This window comes from Lithobates pipiens, unplaced genomic scaffold, assembly GCF_037356315.1.
Source record: "Lithobates pipiens isolate NorthernLeopardFrog02 unplaced genomic scaffold, aLitPip1_a1.2 Scaffold_1, whole genome shotgun sequence".
NCBI classification, from domain to species: domain Eukaryota; kingdom Metazoa; phylum Chordata; class Amphibia; order Anura; family Ranidae; genus Lithobates; species Lithobates pipiens.
The window spans coordinates 103,380,302-103,403,376 of NW_027507685.1; the positions used below are offsets into that span (position 1 = coordinate 103,380,302).

Below are 23,075 nucleotides of genomic sequence, written 5' to 3' on the forward strand. Positions count from 1 at the left end.
GTTCATGTGCGTGTAAAGGCAGGTGTCCCAATACTTTTGACAATATAGTGTATGTGTATGTCACCAGGTCTAAGCAGTTATAACGGGATGATGCCTGCAGTTATTATCCCATATAGTGTTTTTTTTCAGTTGATGATTCTCTTTTATGTACTGTAAAAGCAATCCTAGCGCCCCCCTACTCTGCACTCTGGTGACTCTCCAGGCTCTCCTGTCCCACCAGGGATCTCGGGACTGAAGCCGGCAGTTCTGCAGGCTTACCATAGAGGTGGTGGGGACCGAGCTTCCCAGATCATCTCTATGGTATTAGAAACCAGAAGCAACGCGTATTTGGTCACTTCTGGTTTCTTTAGAAACTAAACAAGCCATTTTTGGCATTTTTGGCTTCGGAAAGCATCGGATCAAATCAATCCGTGTTTGATCTGATGCTTTTAAGGGCAGAGAAGACATCTGGGGTCTAATGAAGGGAGGGGATCATGCTCTGCTTCAGTATGTCACTGCTCGGTTAAGCAACCGAGAGGATGCTTAACCGCATCGGTTGAAATGAAAAGAAAGCCGACCGTCGGCTCTAAAAAGCATTACCAAAGTGATGCCTGCAGCTGCTCCTTGAAGCCGAAGGCTGCATATTTGCGTTACGTTGGTGTCAAAGGGGTTAACCTACCAGCATGTCTTTGGAGTGTGGGAGGAAACCAGAGTATTCAGAAGAAACCCACGCAGGCACAGGGAGAACATGCAAACTCTGTGCAGGTGGTGCCATGGTTGGGAGTTGCTTAGAACTTCCCAGGTTCACCAGTGGCCAATGTCCCTAAATTCTACATAAAGAACTGCTCAGCTTAAGCAAGGTACTAGAACCAATAAGTTCCTATCACCAGCAGCCATGTTCACTGGGCATTATCTGCTACAATGGTATACAGAGTTAACTGAAGAGTGGTAGGGGGAAAAAGAAAGGGGAACATAGTGAGTCTAGGGCCAGCATGGCTAATGGGGAAAGGCCATGAGAGAGTTGCAGTGCCATGCAGACCAACTGAAAAAAAGAGGTGAGGCAGCATCTCCAGGTTTGTCATTATGATAGATGGTTTGGGTCATGGGTGCACTGGTGAGTAGGAATGAGTAAATCTAATTGGGTTTAGTTCAGGAACAGTTCCACTAATCTTGCTCGAAGTGCAAACTAATCTTGTTATTCAGTTGTGGTCATTTGGAAGCCTAATAAGCATGCTATTGTCAAACCAAAGGCTTGCAAAGCTGGACACTGCAATGACGGTCATATAACAATGTCAAAATTAAAAGCACAGTATCTCTATAGAGAATGTTTTACTTTATCCGATAACAATAAACCAGCTTTAACGATAGTGAGAGGGCTGGGTAACCTAGTCCTTCAAATTATTGTCTCTTGTGATTCAGCTGAGCATTATGATTTATACCTTATTTCTGCTGGTGAGCCTGCAGGATTTGGCCATAAATCTGAAATTCATGATCCAGTGAACCCCCTGGGGTTCACCCTGAACCATGGTCTCAGCAAACTCAAGCCTCCAACCTACTGGTGAGGGACCATAAGTGTAATGCTATCAGTGATGTACAGAATAATTCACAGGGGAGGTTGGTGAGGCAATATTGTTGAGATCCGCAACCATGGCAGAAGGGAAAGATTTATGCAAAGGCCATGGCCACCAGAGATGAGTTAATGGGCCAGTGGTAGAGGAGAAAGAAAAGGCCAGCTTGACAGATGGGGAGTGCTGGTAGGTACAAGTTGAAAGGGCAATGGTGAAGAGTAAGGGAGGTAGATAATGCAACTGCTCTGGGGTTGTGGTCCTACCACCACCACCTTTGTATGGGAGAATTTTTTTTTAGGTCTACAACCATGGCAGGAGGGAATGGTTTATGGGAGGGCCATGTCCACCAGTGATGAGTTAACAGGGTAGGGGTAGAGGAGAAGGAAGCAGCCAGCTTGGCCGATGGGGAGTACAGGTAGGAAGAAAAAGATGACAAGGCAATGGTGAAGGGTAAGGAAGGTTGGTAATATAACTGCTCTGGGGTTGTGACCCTACTACCACCTTTCTATGGGTGAATGTTTTTTTTTAGGTCTACAACCATGGCCGGAGGGAACGGTTTATGGGAGGGCCATGGTAAACAGAGATGAGTTACCAGGCCAGTGGTAGAAGGCCAGTTATAGGTGTGGGCAGTGGCCAGTTTTTTGTAACTGTTTGTATATATGGTCCGGGGACACACTGGGCACCTTCGCTGCCCAGAGGGGAAGGAAACAGCCAGCTTGACAGATGGAGATTACTGGTAGGTACAAGTTGAAAGGGCAATGGTGATAGGTAAGGGAGATTGCTATGCAACTGCCCTGGGGTTGTGGTTCTACCTCTACCACCATTGTATGGGGGAAAATTTTGTTGAGGTCTACAACCATGGCAGAGGGAAAGGTCTATGAGAGGGTCATGGCCACCAGAAATGAGTTAACAAACAAGTGGTAGAGGGGATGGAAGCAGCCAGATTGACAGATGGGGAGTGCTGGTAGGATGAAAATGATGACAGGGCAATGGTTGGTTGGTAATATAACTGCTCTGGGGCTGTGGCCCTACCGCCACCATTGTATAGGGGAAAGTTTTGTTGAGGTCTACAACCATGGCAGGAGGGAAAAGTTTATGGGAGAGCCATGGCCACCAGAGATGAGATAACAGGCCAGTTGTAGAGGAGAAGGAAACCGCCAACTTGACAGATGGGGAGTGCTGGTAGGTACAAGTTGGAAGGGCAATGATGCAAGGTAAGGGAAGTTGATAATGCAACTGATCTGGGGGTGTGGTCCTACCACTACCACAATTGTATGGGGAAAAGTGTTGTTGAGGTTTACAACCATGGCAGAGAGAAAGGTCTATGGGAGGGCCATGGCCAAAAGAGATAAGTTAACAGGTCGGTGGTATAGGGGAAGGAAGCAGCCAGTTTGACAGATGGGGAGTACTAGTGGTAGTGATAGAGCAATGGTGAATGGTAAGGGAGGTTGGGAATTAAACTGTTCTGGGGTTGGGTTCCTACCACCACCACCATGGAATGAAGAAAAGTTAAGGTTGCAATGGCAGGAGTGCTACTGTTACATTTTGGTGATAGCATTTGTCAATTTACCTTTGTCATACTTACCTGTCCCATTACTCTTTCTTCTGGCAGAATCCTCCAGTTGTGTCAGATGCCTACACCACCCCATTTCCTCCCGCTGTACACTGTGGTATCTCCAACCAACCACTATGTCAATATTCTTACCTGGCTGGAACACATTGGAACCATAGCGGAAGAATATACCCACTCTTCTTTTGTTGGTTGTGAATACTTTTCTAAATAGTGAAAGAGTCACTTTAACGAAAGTAACTAAATTAACTAAAGTATAGTCCAAGGCCATTTTCCTCAAAAGGCCACTTCAAATATAATAGCCACTTATGCTTTGTAGTGGGCTGATAATACCTTTTCATGAAATTCACCAGTGTTAATAAAACTATCTTTGTTGTTTACTTCCTACTACAAAGGCTTTGTTTACCCGTTCAATAAACCTTTCTAGCCATGGAAGTGTACTTATGTACTGATCTTGATGTCTCTGGTTGAATTATCGGAGGAAAATGGAAAAAAGCTCAAGCTTTTTGGAGCTTCTTATGTCTAGTCTTGACCTTTGTGTTCTCTTTTTATTATTATTATTTTTTACTCTCTCTATTTTTAATATAATTTATACAAACTTTCCGAGGAAACTTTCTGGTTTTCTTGGAACCTGAGCATGTTTATTACAAGATTGAGAGAGCAGAGTTAACATTTGCACAAGGACATTGGAAGTAGAACACCAGGCGGAATTGATTATGGACTGATAAGGCTCAATGTAGCAACTTTGATGATGCTGTATTAGGTATAATTTTGAACAGTTATGATGATACAGTTGCAAAAAAAAAAAAAAGTAATACAACACTGGGGCCCCAATGGTATGATACTTGATTGCTTTTATGTGGTTTTTTTTTTAAGCAGAACTTGAGCTTTTCTATTTATATATTTATTTATTTATCTTTTGAGTGGCACTTTCTAAAATAAAAATGCATTTTTTTTCTGCAATGCAAAGAAGCAATTTGTCTGAGCAGTTTAGCGATGGCTTGCAAACCCACAACGTCAAAATAATAGGATTGACTGGCAGTCAAACCAGAGACCATGCTGGGAGTGTGGGAGAAGGAAAAGCAAAGGAGAAAGTGTTGGAGATATCAGAACTGAAACTATTATGGACTCAGGATTGTTTGTCCTTCAACAGTCATTATGTACATGGTTTAGAAGTGTAACCTGGCAGTAGTAGCACTGATTGGCAGTCCAAACAACAGATAGCACCATAAGTGCTGGAGAAGGAAAAGTCAAAGAGAAAACGATGGAGCTATCAGACCTGAAAGCAATATGGACCCCATGTGCGAGCACGTGGACATACCAATTAGAACTTGGCGCCCAGTGGCCTATTTAAGCTGATCTATCACTGTGAACAGTTGCTGTGTCATGCGGGCCACATATTTGAGATGAGACTAAAATAGTGGGGAGGCCTCCCTTGCACCTTGGGTCCCTGAAACATCTGGAGTTGGAAACACTGAGTGGACACCGAGTGGCATGTGTGGACACCGAGTGGCATGGGTGCCAGTGGTGTGGAGCACTGTGCAAGCCTTAGTCCGAGATCTGAGCCGAGGTCAAGTCCAGTTTGGCAACAAAGTATAAAAGGGTTAGTCAGAAGAAGAATGGTCGAGATCCAAGCCGGGGTCGGTTCCAATCTGGCAGCTGAGTACAAAAGGGGCAAAGAAGTAGAATGGTCAAGGTACAATTTCGAGTTCAATGGCAAGCAGCAATCAAGAGTAGTCAAATAGGATTCCAGGTCACAACAAGTTCAGACAGATCACACACTAGCACAGGAACAAGGGGGACTGAAGATAATCAAACAATTTGGCAGTGTCTGGGCTGGGTTTATGTGGCGGAACCGATCCCACACTCTGATTGAGTGCTTTTGTCTATATACCGCTTCCTAAGTCCTGGAACACAAGTCCAATGGATCTGGCTATAGGGACCCCCAAGCACTAGACGACACCAGCCTTGGACGACATCAGGAAATCTTTATTTGAGATCTCACACAAAATATATATGCAGCGAAGTGACTAAAACCTAACCTAATTAGCATGAGCTAATTATCTAATCAACACTCAGACTAGTTTGACTGAAGGGATAAGACTTTTCGGCTCCTAGCTCAATAAACATTACTATAAACATAAAAAAGAGGGTTAATTAGCACAAACAACAACGTTTGGAATGTCCTTACAAGCCAGACTAGATTCATTTACACAACATACAGGTGGCTGGAGTTAATGACATTAGCATCTGACAGTGTGTGTCCCAACAGCATGAGAGGACACACATCATATATACATATATACAGCATTGAATCTGACTAGCACAGATTATAGTGGGGTTCTCATTCACCCTGTGCCCCTTAAAATCCAGGGCCCATAATCGACCGGCAAGAGGCTCGCATTCAGTCCTCTCAAAAAGCCTGTGTCCCGACTAGGTCTGTCACAGTTTATATAGGGAAGTTTGAGGTTACTTACTGTGTGCCTCATGGGCATTTTCCAGCCTTTTTCCATCAGGGTTGAGGTCACTTCCTGTCCGCCTCCTGGGCATTTTCCCACCTTTTTCCATCAGGTTGAGGTCACTTCCTGTGCGGCTCCTGGGCATTTTCCTGCCTTTCCATCAGGTCTTCTGCACAGGTGCGGGTTGGCGCACTGAGGCATCTTTGGCGCATGCTCGGTTGGCACAAATTTCCTCTTGCAGCAACGTGCCATTGGTGTATGTGTAGTAAGCCCTGGACTCTTACATGCTGAATGGTCCTCAGCTCCTTCCTGTGTCCCCTAGACCCAATTTGCTGTACCTGATAAGTACTGTATGACCCGACTTGCTTTTTGGACTTCACCTCTGCTCTCGCTACAGCTCTGTTACCTACTATTCCGACCTTGGCATGTTTACTGAATCTGATCTTCCTGCTCACTCTGTACCGCATTGCCCGGCTGTTAACGACCTTGGCCTGTCTCCTGGACTTGCTTTGCTTGCTTATTTGGTGCCTTGCTGCCCAGTTGCTGCTGACTGCTACTCATCCGTGGTGCTGCTTCCATTCCACGCTCTGTTGCCAAGCTGCTCCTGCATCCTGTTCAGAGGACTGCAACTACCAGCTCTACCCACCTACAGAGTGGACTCCTTGCACTCTCTGTCTCCACCTTCAGGAGACAGAGAGTGTTAGGCGGGAGGTGCAAGAGAGGCCTCCGCAACATTCCAGTCTTCACCAGGTACATGATAGAGCGGTGGAGCTATCAGAACTTAAAGTATTATGGACTCTGAATTGTTTGTCTTTCAACAGTCGTTGTATACCTGGTTAAGAAATGACAGTTACCAAACTTACAACCTGTCAGTATAAGGACTGATTGGTGGTCCAAACAAAGGATAGCCTCGGGAGTGCTGGAGGAGGAATAGCCAAGGAGTGTTGACGTTATCATAACTGAAACTACTGTAGACTCAGGACTGTTTGTCCTTCAACAATCATTATATACTTGGTTTAGCAGAGACAGTTACCAAACTCACAATCTGGTACTATCAGGACTGACAGGCAGTCCAAGCAACAGATAGCGACGGGAGTGCTGGAGGAGGAAAAGTCAAAGACAGAACAGCCAAGATATCAGAACTAAAAGTATTATGGACTCAGGATTTCTTGTCCTTTAACAGTCATTATGTTCATGGTTTACAAGTGACAGTTACCAAACTCATAACCTGTCAGTATTAGGACTGATTCACTATCCAAACAACAGATAGCACCGGAAGTGCTGGAGGAGAAAAAGTCAAAGAGAGAGCGCTGTCAAAACTGAAAGTATTATGGAATTGTTTGTCTTTCAACAGTCATTTTACACCTGGTGTAGAAGTGACAGTTAAAAAACTCACAACCCGGCAGTATCAGGACTGATTGACAGTCCAGTCCAAACAACAGATAGCACTAGGGGTTACGGGAGAAGGAAAAGCCAAAGAAAAAATATTGGAGCTATCATAACCAAAAGACTGATTGGCGGTCCAAACAATAGATAGTTCCGGGATTCCTGGAGGAGAAGAGGAGAGAGAGGGAGTACTGAATGTATTATGGACCCAGGATTGCTTGTCCTTCAACAGTCATTATATACCTGGTAGAGAAGAGACAGTTACCAAACTCACAACCCTGATAGTATTAGGACTGATTAGCGGTCCAAACAAAGGATAGTGCCGGGAATGCTGGGGGAGGAATAGCCAAGGAGAGAGCTTTGGAGCTATCAGAACTGAAACTACTATAGATTTAGGATTGTTTGTCCTTCAACAGTCATTATATACCTGGTTTAGAAGTGACAGTTACCAAACTCACAATCTGGCAGTATCAAAACTGATTTGAGGTCCTAACAAAAGATAGTGCTGGGAGTGCTGGAGGAGGATAAGTCAAACAGAGAATGGAGGAGCTACCAGAATTGAAAGTATTATGGACTCAGGATTGCTTGTCCTTCAATAGCCATTATATACCTGGTGTAGAAGTGACAGTCCAGTCCAAACAAAAGATAGCACCGGGGGTTACAGAAGAAGGAGAAGCCAAGGAGAGAACATTGGAGCTATCAGAACCAAAAGACTGCTTGGTGGTCCAAACAACAGATAGTGCTGGGAATGCGGGAGTTGAAAAAGTCAAAGAGAGAACGGCAGAGCTATCAGTACTGAAAGTATTATGGATTGCTTGTCCTTCAACAGCCATTATATATCTGGTGTAGATGTGACAGTTACCAAACTCACAACCTGGCAGCTAAGGATGAGCCAAACATCACCAGAACATGCACCAGAACCTGTGAACAGACCTAAACTTCATGTGAACTTTAGAACCCTATTAAAGTCTATGGCACTCCACCGTTCAAAATCTAAAGTGCTCATTTTAAAGGCTAATATGCAAGTTACTGTCCTAAAAAGTGTTTGGGGACCTGAGTCCTGCCCCAGGGGACATGGATCAATGCAAAAAAAAGTTTTAAAAACTGCCGCGTTATTTTTTTTTAAATTTGACTCGGGGTTCCCCTTAATATCCATACCAGACCTGAAGGGCCTGGTAATTGAATTTGGGGGAACCCCGCGCTTTTTCTTCTTTTTTTTTTATCAATGACTTTCAATGAGTGTTCTCTGTATTACGGGAGCCGACAATTCATTATAGCCGCGAGTGATTTTAAATGACTTTTTTTTCTGCAGAAATGACACTTTCTGCAGGGACAGATCTAAGCACAGGAAACATGCGCCCCTTCACAGGCATACTATAGACACCCCCCAGGTACGAAATTTAAATGAATATTACACTTTTATTGTTTCACGTTAATCACGTTAATCATTATTAAAATCACTGCTCCCGAAAAAACTACCGTTTTTAAAACTTTTTTTGCATTGATCCATGTCCCCTGGGGCAGGACCCAGGTCCCCAAACACTTTTTAGGACAGTAACTTGCATATTAGCCTTTAAAATTAGCACATTTCTCCCATAGACTTGTACAGGGTGTTCCGCAGCTTTTTCAAATTTGCCCCGAACACCCCAAATTGTTCACTGTTCACCGAACAGGCAACGTTCAAGTCGAACATGAGTTTGACTTGAACTCGAAGCTCATCCCTACTGGCAGCATTAGGATTGGCGGTCCAAACAACAGATAACGCTGGAGGAGGAACAGCCAAGGAAAGAGCTAAGGAGATATCAGAGCTAAAAGTATTATGGACTCAGGATTGTTTGCCCTTCATCAATCATTATGCACATGGTTTAGAAATGACAGTTACCAAACTCACAACCTGGCAGTATCAGGACTAACTTATTGTCAGGTCCTGGGCTCAAGCCTGGCACCTCTTCTTTGTCTTGCATTGATTCTTCTCTCTGAGCTATTTGGGATCCTGGACAGCTCCCTGCCAGATCTATTGGACAATCCTGCCGGATTCATTGGAAAACCCTGCCTTGTGTCTTGATTGCTGTTGAACCTTGAACTCCTTGCTCCTTCCATGAACTTCCTTTATAAGCCTTGCCTCTGCACTTCCTGTTGCCAGATTATTGTGGTCTGATCCTGCTTACTGCTTGAGCTACTTCGTTTGCTGTTTGGAAACTATTTTGGCTTGTGACCCCCGACTACGAAACTCTTCTCCTGCATCGACCATGGCTTGTGACCCCGACTACAAAACTCTCCTCCTGCATCGACCTTGGCTTGTGACCTTGATTACAAAACTCTCTCCTGCACCGACCTTGGCTTGTGACCCCAACACTGATCATAGGTCTAGCTATTCAGACTTTCCTATCTCTTGCAGACCTGAAAACTGAGCTTGTCTGATGATGCCAGCCATTGGTCTCCCCACAGGTATTCTCCTTACACTCATGGTCCAAACAACAGATGGTTCTGAGAGCGCTGGAGGAGAAATAGCCAAGGAGAGAGCTGTCAGAACTGAAAGTATTATAGACTCAGAAATGTTTGTCACTTCTACACCTGGCTTATAAAGGCTGTTTAAAAACAGTTGCCAAACTCACAATCTGGTAGAATTAGGACTGATTAGCGGTCCAAACAAAGCATAGTGTTGGGAGTGCTGTAGGAGGAATAGCCAAGGAGAGATCTTTGGAGCTATCAGAAATGAAACTACTATAGACTTAGGATTGTTTATCCTTCAAGTCTTTATATACCTGGTGTAGAAGTGACAGTTTCCAAACTCACAAACTGGCAGCATTAGGACTGATTGGTGCTCCAAACAAACAGATAGCACTGGGGGTGCAGGAGACGGAAAAGCCAAGAAGAGAGCATTGGAGCCATCAAGCATTATGGACTCAGGATTGTTTGTCTTGTAACAGTCATTACATACACAGTTTGGAAGTGAAGGTTACCAAACTCACAATTCGGCCGTAATAGTATTGACTGGCGGTCCAAACAACAGATAGCACCGGGGGTGTAGGAGACGGAAAAGCCAAGGAGAGAGCAATGGAGCCATCAGGTATTATGGACTTAGGATTGTTTGTCTTGTAACAGTCATTACATACATAGTTTAGAAGTGAAGGTTACCAAACTCACAATTCGGCCTTAATAGGATTGATTGGCGGTCTAAACAACAGATAGCACTGGGAGTGTTGGAGGAAGGGTAGATGAGAAAAGAGCGGCAAAGCTATCAGAACTGATAGTGTTATGGATTTAAGATGGATAATTGTGTAACAGACAGTAAGCCTGCATCTCTGGAGGTGATTATTGATTGCTGTGAAGGAACAAGACTATTACATATTGTTTGGAAATAATGAAGAAAGGTAGAGCCTGAGAGATGGATTGTATAATTTGGATACAACAATATGCATATATAGTTGTAGAGGGTGATCACTATTATAATAATTGGCATTGTGATTAGGGATGAGCTCTGTTTTAGACTCAAATGCATGTTCAACTCGAACATCGGCCGTTCGTCTTTTCGGCGAATTCAGAACTTTGTGGACCGTTCGCACCAAATTCGTGTGGCATGAACGGCCCAGAATGCACTACGCCATCGCAGTGCATTGCTGGCTAATGATTGACCAAGCATGCACTGTGACCCCGCATGCTTGGCCAATCACAGCGCCGGCAGCGAGGAGAGCCATAATTCGCCACAGGCAGGATGCCTGTGGCCAATTATAGCTCAGGGGGTTTAGTACACGCCCCACACTATATAAGTGGCGCAGCGAACTTGTGTAGTGTGTTGGCGTGCAGGGAAAGAGCTAGATAGGCAGGGATAGTGTGTTCTTTTCTCAGCCATCTGCAGGAGTTAGTGAGTGTTGTGTGCCTCCAGCGCAGTATACACCTGTATCTACCCTTTATTGCTGTTGCTCTCTAATACAGCCATCTGCAGGAGTTAGTGGGTGTTGTGTGCCTCCAGTGCAGTATACACCTGTATCTAACCTTTATTGCTGGTGTTCTCTAATACAGGCATCTGCAGGAGTTAAAGTGGGTGTTGTGTGCCTCCAGCACAGTATACACCTGAAGATACCCCTTATTGCTGGTGTTGTCTGTTGCATAGATTGCATATTATCCTTTAAAATTAGCACTTTTGATTTCGAACGTTTGAGTCCCATAAACTTTAATAGGGTTCTAAAGTTCGTACAAATTTTCAGCCCGTTCGAATGTTCTGGTGCGAACCGAATCGGGGGGGGGGGGGGGGGGGGGGGTTTGGCCCATTCGTAATTGTGATATAGTATAGCCTGAAGCAACAAAAAAATAATCGCATAGGGTTAGCATGACTGGGAGACAGGGGAATCAGGGAGAGAGAGGGTTCATTTAAGTTAATCAAGAACCAGTCACTTACTGGAATTGGTGAGTTTCACAGTGGGGAGGAGGGGCTGCAAGGGGGTCTTCCAGGTGGATGAAGAAAGTTACCGTCACATGGAGGAAGAAGGTTCCCGCCTGCACGCCTCTCTCAGTTCATCTTTAGGTAATCAGTTCATCTTTAGGTGGTCATTGTAGCCTGGTGGTTGGGGTCTTTGGAGGCGTTTTAAAATATGCTGTGACCATCATATTGAGGGCCCAGCTAAGGTGTGGAGTCCCTTGTGGAATACCAGTTAATGGTGGATTCACTGGTAAGTTAAACTGAAAGGTATCTGCAGAAAGTTAAGGTTGTCCCCGAGCCGGTGTGGTGGGGCTTGGCAACCGTGAAGTAGTTATGCAGATACAAAGTGAATACTTGAGACCTTGTGCCTCCAAAGATCAGCAACCTTATGTTTATTGTTATTGTGTTATTATTTTGGTTCCTGTTTTAAGGAATGTTTTGTTGTTTGAATGTTTTGGACAGAGGCTGTTGGAGGGGACAGAATGCGAGCCTCTTGCCTTGCGATTATGGGCCCTCACATTTGGGGGAACAGTGCTCTTTGTGAGCTGTATGCCTGGGGACCCCTGAGGTGGGATTACTTGGATTCAGATCCATGTCCCCCCCAAGACGCACAGACTCTGGCTATGTATTTGCTATATTAGCAATAGACTGAATCACACTGTTGGGACACAAACTGTTAGATGCTAATGTCATCAACTCCAGCCACCTGTCAGTTGTGTAAATGAGTCTAGTCTGGCTTGTAAGAATATTCCACACGTTGTTGGTTGTGCTAATTAACCCTGTGTTTATGTTTATGGTAATGTGCATTGAATAGTCAATCAGTGAGCTAGGAGACAAAGTCTTACCCTCAAAAGTGCTATCTCTCAGACATCTAGTCTGGGTCAATGATTAGATAATTAGCTCATGCTAATTAGGTTAGGCTTTAGTCTTCTACTGTATTATAAATACTTGGCATTTTGGTCCTAATAAATTAGTCCATGTTGAGCAGCTAAGCAAGTGTCGTCTTGTTTTGTGCTTGTGAGAGGTTGGAATATCTGATATCTATATTCAGACTTAGGAAGCGGTATACTGACGGAAGCACTCAATCAGAGTCTGGGATCAGTTCCGTCACAATTTGTTGATAAATCGCCGCTACAATTGATATCGGTGGGATGGATAGTGTCCCAAAGACCAGATAAAGTCAAACAAAGGGCCACAGTTTGGAGAGCATCGCTTAATGGCATTTTCCGCCCCCCCTCCAGCAAACTCTGCTCCTATATCTTGTTGCTGGTCCTCTTACGCAGAATGACTGGCAGCATCAGTCAACTCGCTACTTGTACACCAAGGCTGTCATGGACACGCCCTCTGGGTATGTGTCATCACGCTAGCCTGGGAGCAGGCATATAAATAGTTTTGGAGATTTATTACTGTTATGATAATTGCCATTTCGATATAGATTTCTGTACTACTCACGTCCTTTATGACAAGTCTCCTGAACCTTACTCTGGTCCTTTTACAGGTTGAATGACAGGTAGCGTCATTCAACTGACTTCTTGTACACCCAGGCTGTCATGGGCACACCCCCTGGGTATGTATTATCATGGCAGCCCAGGCTCAGATGCATATATACATAAGCACAGGGTGTGCCAGGTGTGCAAGGGGACACCCTAATCAGCCTGTGTGATGCAGATTTCCCCTGTTTAAACCCCTGATATTTCAGCAATCCCCCTAATGGAGCTCCTAACAAAAAATTTGTAAAATAAAAATAAAACAGTAAAAAAATAACAAAAAATAAAATTATTCAAATAAAAATGCCTGACAATGCCCACTGCTCTACTGACATCATCCACTGCCCTACTGACACCATCCTCTGCTCTACTGACATCATCCACTGCCCTACTGACACCATCCTCTGCCCTGCTGACACCATCCGCTGCCCTACTGACACCGTCCGCTGCCCTACTGACACCGTCCGCTGCCCTACTGACACCGTCCACTGCCCTACTGACACCATCCACTGCTCTACTGACACCATCCACTGCCCTACTGACACCATCCGCTGCCCTACTGACACCATCCTCTGCCCTACTGACACCATCCGCTGCCCTACTGACACCGTCCTCTGCCCTACTGACACCATTCACTGCTCTACTGACACCATCCACTGCCCTACTGACACCATCCACTGCTCTACTGACACTGTCCTCTGTTCTACTGACACCGTCCACTGCCCTACTGACCTCGTCCACTGCTCTACTGACACCGTCCACTGCCCTACTGATACCATCCACTGCCCTACTAACACCGTCCTCTGTTCTACTGACACCGTCCACTGCCCTACTGACCTCATCCACTGCTCTACTGACACCCTCCACTGCTCTACTGACACCATCCACTGCTCTAATGACACCTTCCACTGCCCTACTGACACCATCCACTGCCCTACTGACCTCGTCCACTGCTCTACTGTCACCATCCACTGCCCTACTGACCTCGTCCACTGCTCTACTGACACCGTCCACTGCCCTACTGACACCGTCCACTGCCCTACTGACACCGTCCACTGCTCTACTGACACTGTCCACTGCTCTACTGACACTGCCCACTACAGATAACCCTATGGGAGAAGGGGGTTACCTTACGGGCGCATCATTTGATTTGATTGACAGCAGCAGGAGCCAATGACTGCACTGCTATCAATCTATCCAATCAGGAGCGAGAACCCCGGACAGAAAGAGAGTGCGCCCCCGGGTGAAGTTTCAGGGCTCAGGTAAGTAAAATGGGGGGGGGGGGTGGGCTGGGGGTCAGTCACTGCCAGGTGTTTTTGCATAGGATGCATTAGGGTGAAAAAACACAAGGGTTTACAACCCCTTTAAGGTGCACACCCTAATGTAATAATCTGTGCAGTACATACGCTGGTCCACATTCACCGGTTGAATGATGGGCAGCATCATGCGACTCCCTTCCCATCAGTGGCGGCCGCTCATTAGGGGGGCACGGGGTGCCACCCCCCAATCCATGCACCCAACTCCCCCAAACTACATGTAGGGTGCCAGACGTGTGACATTAGCAAATTAGTATTCACTAATGTCTTCCTGCTTCTCCTACCAGCCAAGAAGGAAGTGTGTCCTGAGACCCAATTGGCCAGGAGTCTGAAGACCCAATTGGACTTGAGGAGAAGCAACGGCCGGGAGGAGATGGAGGGGGGAGCCGCCGCCGTGATCTGCAGGGTGACGGGTGGGGTCTGTGGTCACGACCGTCTGATTACCCCACTGACCAATGGAGCATCAGCCGCCACTACTTTCTGTACACCCAGTCTGTCATGGACACACCCCTAAGGATCATCACACCAGCCTGGGCTCACAGGAGAAGGCTACAGAGAACAAATTTATCATCATTTATTGCATTACATATATTGTGCATGCACATTAGTCCCCAAGCTTAGGGAGCTTACAATCAAAGGTCTCTAATTTAAATGCATACATACATACTGCGCTCAATTCGGACAGGAGCCTACCAGCATGTCCTTAGAGTTTGAGAGGAGCCCCCATGTAGTCACAATGAGAAAACATGCAACTTCCATGCAGATAATGACATTGTTGGGATTTGAACCAATGACCGGGCATCTAGGCTGGACTGAGACAAAAAATAGGCCTGGGAATTTTAAACTGGGCAGCCCAATCCCTGGGGGGGGGGGGGGGAGAGTAGGGCGGAGATGTGGATCAGCGTTCGTGAGGGGGGGGGGGGGGTCGGTGACTATATATTCACCCTGAGAGACATCCCAATACAGCAAAGAGACATCCCCATATAGCAAAAAGACATCCGCAGTCCAGGAAAGAGACATCCCCAGACCAGCAAAGACACATCCCCAGACCAGCAAAGAGTCGGTCTCAGAGCAGTAAATAGACAGCCCCATACCAGTAAATAGACAGCCCCACACCAGCAAAGAGACGGCCCCAGACCAGCAAAGAGACATCCCCAGACCAGCAAAGAGTCATCCCCAGACCAGCAATTATCATGACATCCATTTGAACCAGAAGAGTTCCATTACCGGTTCATTGGTTGACAAATAATGCCGACACTATCTTTTGGTTTTGTGAGTATGTACTAGACATGTGCAATTCGTTTCGTTACAAATTAGTTTTTTAAGGAATTTCGACAAATTAGTTGATTTGGAAACATCCGAATTAACAAAAACCCGTTTAATTAATTTTTCCAACTATTTGTAAATTCAAGTATTTGTAAATTCGATCATTTGTAAATTCATAAATTCATAATTCTGAAAACCAGAAAATTTGAAAATTTGAAATGATAATGAATTGTTAAATTATAGGTATTGGATTTTCTTTTCAAATTTGACTGTTAGTGAACACGAATTTATCCAAAGTTACAAATTATTCAAAATAAAGAAAGCCTCATCTAAACAAATGGTACGGAATGAATTAATAATTAATAATAATAAAAAGTTGTATTATTATTATTTATTATTATTATTAATTCATTACGTTCCATTTGTTTAGATATGGCATTCGTTGTTTTGGATAATTCGTAACTTCTGATAAAACAGCCAAATTTGAAAGGAAATTACACAACCTATAATTTAATAGTTAGTTATTGTTACCGTAATTACTCTTTAGAATTTTCAGATTGTGGTTCTTTCGAATTTAGGAATTTTAGAACTTTACCAAATTTAGAACTTTACGAAATCCCGAAATGACAAAGTTTTGAGATTACAAATTTTTTCGAATTTACGAATTTTTGGATTTATGAATTTTTGAATTTATGATTTGCGATCATAACGAATGACCCAAAAAAAGGGGGAAAAAAAAGCGAATGAAACGAAAACGAACACATTTTTCAGCAGTGCACATTGTGACGAACGCTGGTGTCAGATCCCTGCCCTCCTCGCTAATGCGTGACGAAGGACCGGCCAACCTCAAACCACGCTGTCACTTACGTAACAATGCCACTCTCAGCTGCGCCCAGCACAAAGATTATCCAGCTTGTGGAACCACAATCTAGGTGCCGGCAGCCTGAGAGGGATTGTCACTGAGCTAATTATGCAATTGACCCTTTAACTGCCACCACCCCTGTTTTAGACCGAGTCGGGAGGAGACCCGTGATTTTTAGCTATACCAATTATAATTTTAGCATAAGCGTCTGCAACCCACATTGCCATCACAGACAGGTCTGCTCAGAGGCCTTACTCTACAAAAGTAACGCTCTTCAAGGGGCAAGCATCCTAAGGGTTTATTATGAAAATGTCAAAGTTGGTGCAAATAAAACATTTACAGAAAAAAGATGTTTCAAAGAGATAACGACGATATACAGCCCCCAAGAAATAAGGTAAAATCGGGGAAGAAGAATACTTTCAATTAATGTCCGAGGGTTGACCAGAGTTCAACCGATGAGCTGGGTAATCGGTTCTCAAACTTGGCAGATGTTCCTGCTTGGATGTTAAAAGGAGAACTGACCATTGTCTTAGGCCGCGTACACACGCGCGGACTGTTGGCCCAACTTTGTCCGTCCAACAGTTTGAGCGAACAGTCCGCTCAAACTTAGCATGGACGGACATGGCCACACACGACGGACGAACAGTTTGCTGAAACCGTGCGCGATGACGTGAACGGCACGTACGACGGGACGAAAAATACGACGTCCTATACACTGCAATGCAACCTTCCGACGTGGAAATCCTTTCTGAGCATGCGCGAGACTTAGTTGGCCGAACAAGCCTACACACGAGCGAACAGTCCGCTGAAACCTTGTTTCAGCGGACAGTTTTTCGGAATTTCCGTAAGACCTTGTTCGGCCAACTGTCCGCTGAAACTGTCCGCTGAAGCCCCACACACGAGCGGACTGTCCGCCCAAACACTGTTCAGCGGACAAGGTTGGGCGAACAGTCCGCGCGTGTGTACGCGGCCTTAGCGTATCCTCTTTTCTGTCAGATCAAAGGGGCATTGACAGCGACCAGCGACCAATCGTCTGATCATCTGGTTTAGGGGTTGTTGCTGGGAGGTGTCTACACTCATGACCATGTCCCAGGTCTACTTTGTGATACATATTCCTATCTCTGTATCTCTACTGTTTTCAAACTGCAAATATCTATGTTATTGTTCAACGTGAGATTTCCTTCAAAACAGATATAAACATGACATGTCTCCAATGTCTAATTTATCTAGGAGGAATAAGGGGTACCACTGGTTTCCGATATAGGGGTGTCTGGACATGAAATGTTACAAATTATCTGAGGAAACTAAATATGTCCATATTATGGCTGTCCTATTATTACTTTGGAAGTTATGAAACATGCTGAGATTTCATACTTATTCCACTGTTTAACCAGTTACCGACCAGCGGATGTATGTATCAGCACGCCGATGTACGTCGGCAGAATGGCACGGGCAGGCATATTGGAGTACAGGTACGTCCAATCTTTAATGCCACCCTGCCATCGCTAACGCGCCGCCGGGGGGAAGGCTCGCGTGCTGGTCGGGACACCTGTGAGTCCGGTCGCGGGTCCCGCGGACTCGATTACCGCGGGCATACCCGCGATCGTCTCAAAGCTGATCTCTGCTCCATGTGATTGGAGCAGAGATCAGTGTTCACTAAATGAAAGCCCAGCCCCCAACAGTTAGTAACACACCCCTAGGAACACTTAACCCCTACACTGCCACCCACTGGTTAACCCCTTCACTGCCAGTGTCATTTACACAGGAATCACTGCATTTGTATAGCAGTGATTGTGTATAAATGACAATGGTCCCAAAAATATGTAAAAAATGTCCGATGTGTCCCCCATAATGTCACAGTCACAATAAAAATCGCTGATCGCCGCCATTACTAGTAAAAAAAAAAAATATTAATAAAAATGCCATAAAACTATCCCCTATTTAGTAAACACTATAACTTTTGCGCAAACCAATCAATAATTGCTTATTGCGTTTTTTTTTACCAAAAATATGTAGAAGAATACGTATCGGTCTAAACTGAGGGAAAGAAATGTTTTTTTTATATATTTTTGGGGGATATTTATTATAACAAAAAGTAAAAAATAATGTTTTTTTCAAAATTTTTGTTTATAGCGCAAAAAAAAAAAACCACAGGGGTGATCAAATACCACCAAAAGAAAGCTTTATTTGTGGGAAAAAAAGGACGTCAATTTTGTTAGGGAGCCACATCGCATGACCACGCAATTGTCAGTTAAAGCGACGCAGTGCCGAATCCCAAACCGAATCTGGTCTTTGGCCAGCAAAATGGTCCGGGGCTGAAGTGGTTAAGCTTTATGTGCACTGTATGCAAGGTATTTACAACCGGTATCTGCTGGTTCTCTGAATTGAGAAGGTGACAGTTTTACGATAGGCCTGGACATCCTGCCAGACCAATGTTAGCTGTTTTTACCTCTCCTGGGTCTGCTTCTCTATGTTGAGATAAGTTCTTTTGAAGTCTAAAGCCTATGAATTCCTAAACATAAGGGAGGAGGGAGTGTGTTCAGATTTTTACTGTAATGTTAAACTGTTAGCCAAGCTGTCATGGCTGCCCTAAGGTTCTCAAACGACATGGCCACTAGCTACAGCTTTTCGTGTGCCCAGTACGTAATATCGTTACACACATGTCTAGTATGTACTCTTTTTATCCTTTAATAAAGTTCACTAGGCGTTTGCACCCTTTTGTTTTACTCTGTTTATACAGTTGCAAGATTCCCCAGATCCAAAGAGGAGTCCAAAATAACGAATGCTGCAACTAAAACAAATGGAACGGAAGGAATTAATAATAATAAAAAGTTTTTTTTATTATTATTGTTATTTATTATTAATTCATTGCGTTCCATTCATTTAGATGTGGCATTCATTATTTTGCATAATTTGGAACTCTGAATAAATTCTTATTTGTTACGCTCACTAACAGCCAAACTTGAAAGGAAATTCCAATACCTATAATTCAATAGTTATTATTTGAGATTTTCAAATTTTTGGGTTTTCGAAATTATGAAATTCCGAATTAACGAATTTACAAATATTAGGATTTTCAAATTTACGAATTTACAAATATTTAAATTTACGAATTATCAAATTTACAAATATTTGAATTTTCGAATTTACAAATATTTAAATTTACGAATAGTTGGAAAAATTTGTTAAACGGGCTTTCGTTAATTCGGATGTTTCCGAATCAACAAATTTGTCGAAATTCGTTAAAAAAAATGAATTCCGAACGAAAAGAATTGCACATGTCTAGTACATGCTCACAAAACCAAAAGATAGTGTCTGCATTATTTGTCAACCAAGGAACTGAGGCATTTAATAAGTCATGGAATTCTTCTGGTTCAAATGGATGTCATGATAATAGCTTGGCAGATATCACTGGTGGTCGTCTGTCCCATCTCTCTGTATTCTCTTAGTGTCAAGATATATTCTTTGTACATAACATAGTTTCAATGTATCAATTATCATACCATGTACACATATTCATTTATAGACAATGCTATCATTTCTGTATAGGTCTCTATTTATTCTTACCGGACATCCCCGGGATCTTCTGTAACGAGCACGTCGGTCTTGCAGCTGGCCAGCGGACTGATCGATAGCTCCATCGGAGGGACCACAAAGCTTTTGCTGACAGGGAGCCATACGCCTTGCCCCAAGCTGTATGTGGACCTGTAATATATATAATAGTGGATTCATGAGAATGTGCTTTGGGCAGAGGTCTGTCCCTGTGTTTTGTCTTACATACCCTGTTTCCCTGAAAATAAGACCTAGCGTGATTGTCAGTGATGGCTGCAATATAAGCCCTACCCCCCCAAATAAGCCCTAGTTAAAGTCCTTGTAGGTCTTATTTTCAGGATATGGCTAATTTTCGGGGAAACAGGGTAGGGCTTATTTGGGGGTAGGGCTTATATTGCAGCCATCACCAACAATTACGCTAGGTCTTATTGTCAGGGAAACAGGGTAGTTACATGGCAAATGTCCAAAAAAATGAAAATAAACCAATCAAAAGTCTTCTATTCTTGGAACTCTAAACCAGGGGTCTCCAAACCTTCTAAAAAAAGGGCCAGTTTACTGTCCTTCAGAATTTGGGGGGGGGGGGGCGGATGGTAGTAGAAAATGTCAAGACATCAGTGGGAATGAACAGTACCCCCTCATTAGTTTTAGTGGGAGGAATAATGCCCTGTTGATGGCATCTGTTGGAATAAAAGTGCCCTATTGTTGGTATCGGTGGGAGGAATAGTGCCCCATCATTGGTATCAGTGGGAGGAATAGTGCCCCATCATTGGTATCAGAGGAAAAAATAGTTGCCTCATCATTGGCATCAGTGGGAGGAATAGTGCCCCATCATTGGTATCGGAGGCAAAAATAGTGCCCAATCATTGGTATCAGTGGGAAGAATAGTGTCCCATCATTGGTGTCAGTGGGAGGAATAGTGCCCCATCATTGGTATCAGTGGGAGGAATAGTGTCCCATCATTGGTATCAGTGGGAGTAATAGTTTCCCATCATTGGTATCAGTGGAAGGAATAGTGTCCCATCATTGGTGTCAGTGGGAGAAATAGTGTCCCATCATTGGTGTCAGTGGGAGGAATAGTGCCCCATCATTGGTATCAATAGGAGAAATAGTGCCCCATCGTTGGTATCAGTGGAAGGAATAGTGTCCCATCATTGATATCAGTGGGAGTAATAGTTTCCCATCATTGGTGTCAGTGGGAGGAATAGTGCCCCATCATTGGTATCAATGGGAGAAATAGTGCCCCATCATTGGTGTCAGTGAGAGGAATAGTGTCCCATCACTGGTATCAGTGGGAGGGATAGTTTCCCAAGCCTCAAAAGCCAGATAAAGGCAAGCAAAGGGTGACATCCGGCCCCTGGCTGCAGTATAAGGACCACTGCTCTAAACCATTACAAAATTTGGTCCAAGAAGGCGGGGCCCAGAAGGAGGAATGCCATGGACTGGCAGTGCCCCCCCCCCCATGGTTGAGGACCACTGTTGTAGGGAAGAATATAGACCACCACCGATGAATTTATCTTCCGTTCTCTGGCTGTCAGACTGGTGTTCTGACAATGTCTGTCACTGACCTGAAACCAGTTTAGTGAAATTAAATATTGTCTTTTGCTTGCTGCATGCTTGTTCTGGATTACCAAACTCCAAACTCAGATGTATGGAAGGCAGACCCCACCAGACACAACCCCACCAGACCCCCCATACTGCTGGTATGAAGCTATACTTTAAAAAGAACCCTTCACCAAGAACAATGCCTAGATTTTTGCACCGTTCACCAACTGGAAGAATGTAACATATTTTAGACAAAGTCTTTTTTTTGTGTGTGGATTAATGTTACAATGTAATACCAAATTATCTCTGGATGTGGCCATTTACAGCAATCATCCCAACATAGAGCAGCGTTGAGATCACGTGACTCCATTCAGCCTTCTGCTACGGAAAGCATTCGTCTGTCAGAATGATTAATATTCTACTGTTGGGTACTTGGCAATGGGAGCTCGCATGTGAAAGAAAAGAAAAAAAAAAAAAATATATATATATATATATATATATATATATATATATATATATATATATATATATATATATCCGACTCTGCCATACACTGCTCTTTTTTTTTCTTACATATTGGCAAATAGGCTTTAAATGTTCTTTCTAATCTGAATGCCTGGCAGCTCTAAAAGACACAAATGAATATAACCACGTTAAGTCAAACTCATTGACCTAATAGTACCATGTGGCCTTCATAAGTCAATGTAATTTGCAGTGCCTTGAAAAAAGTATTCATACCCCTTGAAATTTCCCACATTTTGTCATGTTGCAACCAAAAAAAACGTAAATTTATTTTATTGGGATTTTATGTGATAGACCAGTGATGACGAACCTATGGCACGCGCGCCACAGCTGGCACACATCTCTGTGGGCACGCGAGAGGGTCCTGGTTCACGGTGGGGAGAACATGGCAGAAAACTAACTAACATGGCAGGAAATTAACTGCACAAGTGAGTGAGTGGCTCCGCAGCCTCCGCGCGGAAGGCTACAGACCTGAGAGCACCCGAGGGAGAGAAGCAAGCAGCGGCGAGGTGCGGGAAACTGTCTGCATGAGTGAGTGGGCAGCCCCACATTCTCTGCGTGGTAGGCTACAGGCCTGACAGCATGCATGGGAGGGAGAGAAGAGCTTCACTGCTTCATTGTATGGCTGAAGAGGGGTGCAGCATCCCTGGCGCCTTCCGGAGCTTGGACTCCTCAAACCTCCTTCAAGAGTGAGGCCCAGAGAACAGACTGACCGTGGGCCCAGAAGACAAGGACAGGCGAGAGGCGCAGGCTGTGAGGGAGCCGCTGGATGGAACAGGGATGGAGACAGGTACCGGGCACAATTATACACTGAATACCTGCAGACAAAGACTGGGGCAGGGAGGCAGAGCAGGGATTGCAGATAAGGACAGAGCTAGAGGTCTCCCTTTCTCTCAGCTCTCCTTTTTCAGCCCCCGTGTCCCCCTCTTGCTGCTCACCCTCTCTCTGGGCCCCCCTCTCTCTGTGTCCCCTCTCTCTCTCTCTCTCTGTCCCCTCTCTCTCTCTCTGTCCCTCTCTCTCTCTGTCCCCCATCTCTCTCTCTGTCCCCCATCTCTCTCTCTGTCCCCCCTCTCTCTCTCTCTGTCCCCTCTCTCTCTCTCTCTCTCTCTCTCTGTCCCCCTCTCTCTCTCTCTGTCCCCCCTCTCT

General features: G+C 44.5%; 1 protein-coding gene across 2 annotated transcripts in view; it reads right to left on the reverse strand.

Moving 5' to 3' along the window:
• ASTN2 (astrotactin 2) overlaps window positions 1-23,075 on the reverse strand; it is a 661,578-nt gene that overhangs the window by 243,705 nt on the left and 394,798 nt on the right. For both annotated transcript variants that reach the window (XM_077468007.1, XM_077468041.1), the window contains one exon: window positions 19,881-20,018. In XM_077468007.1, the coding sequence (XP_077324133.1) occupies window positions 19,881-20,018 (138 nt within the window). The remainder of the gene's footprint in view (window positions 1-19,880; window positions 20,019-23,075) is intronic.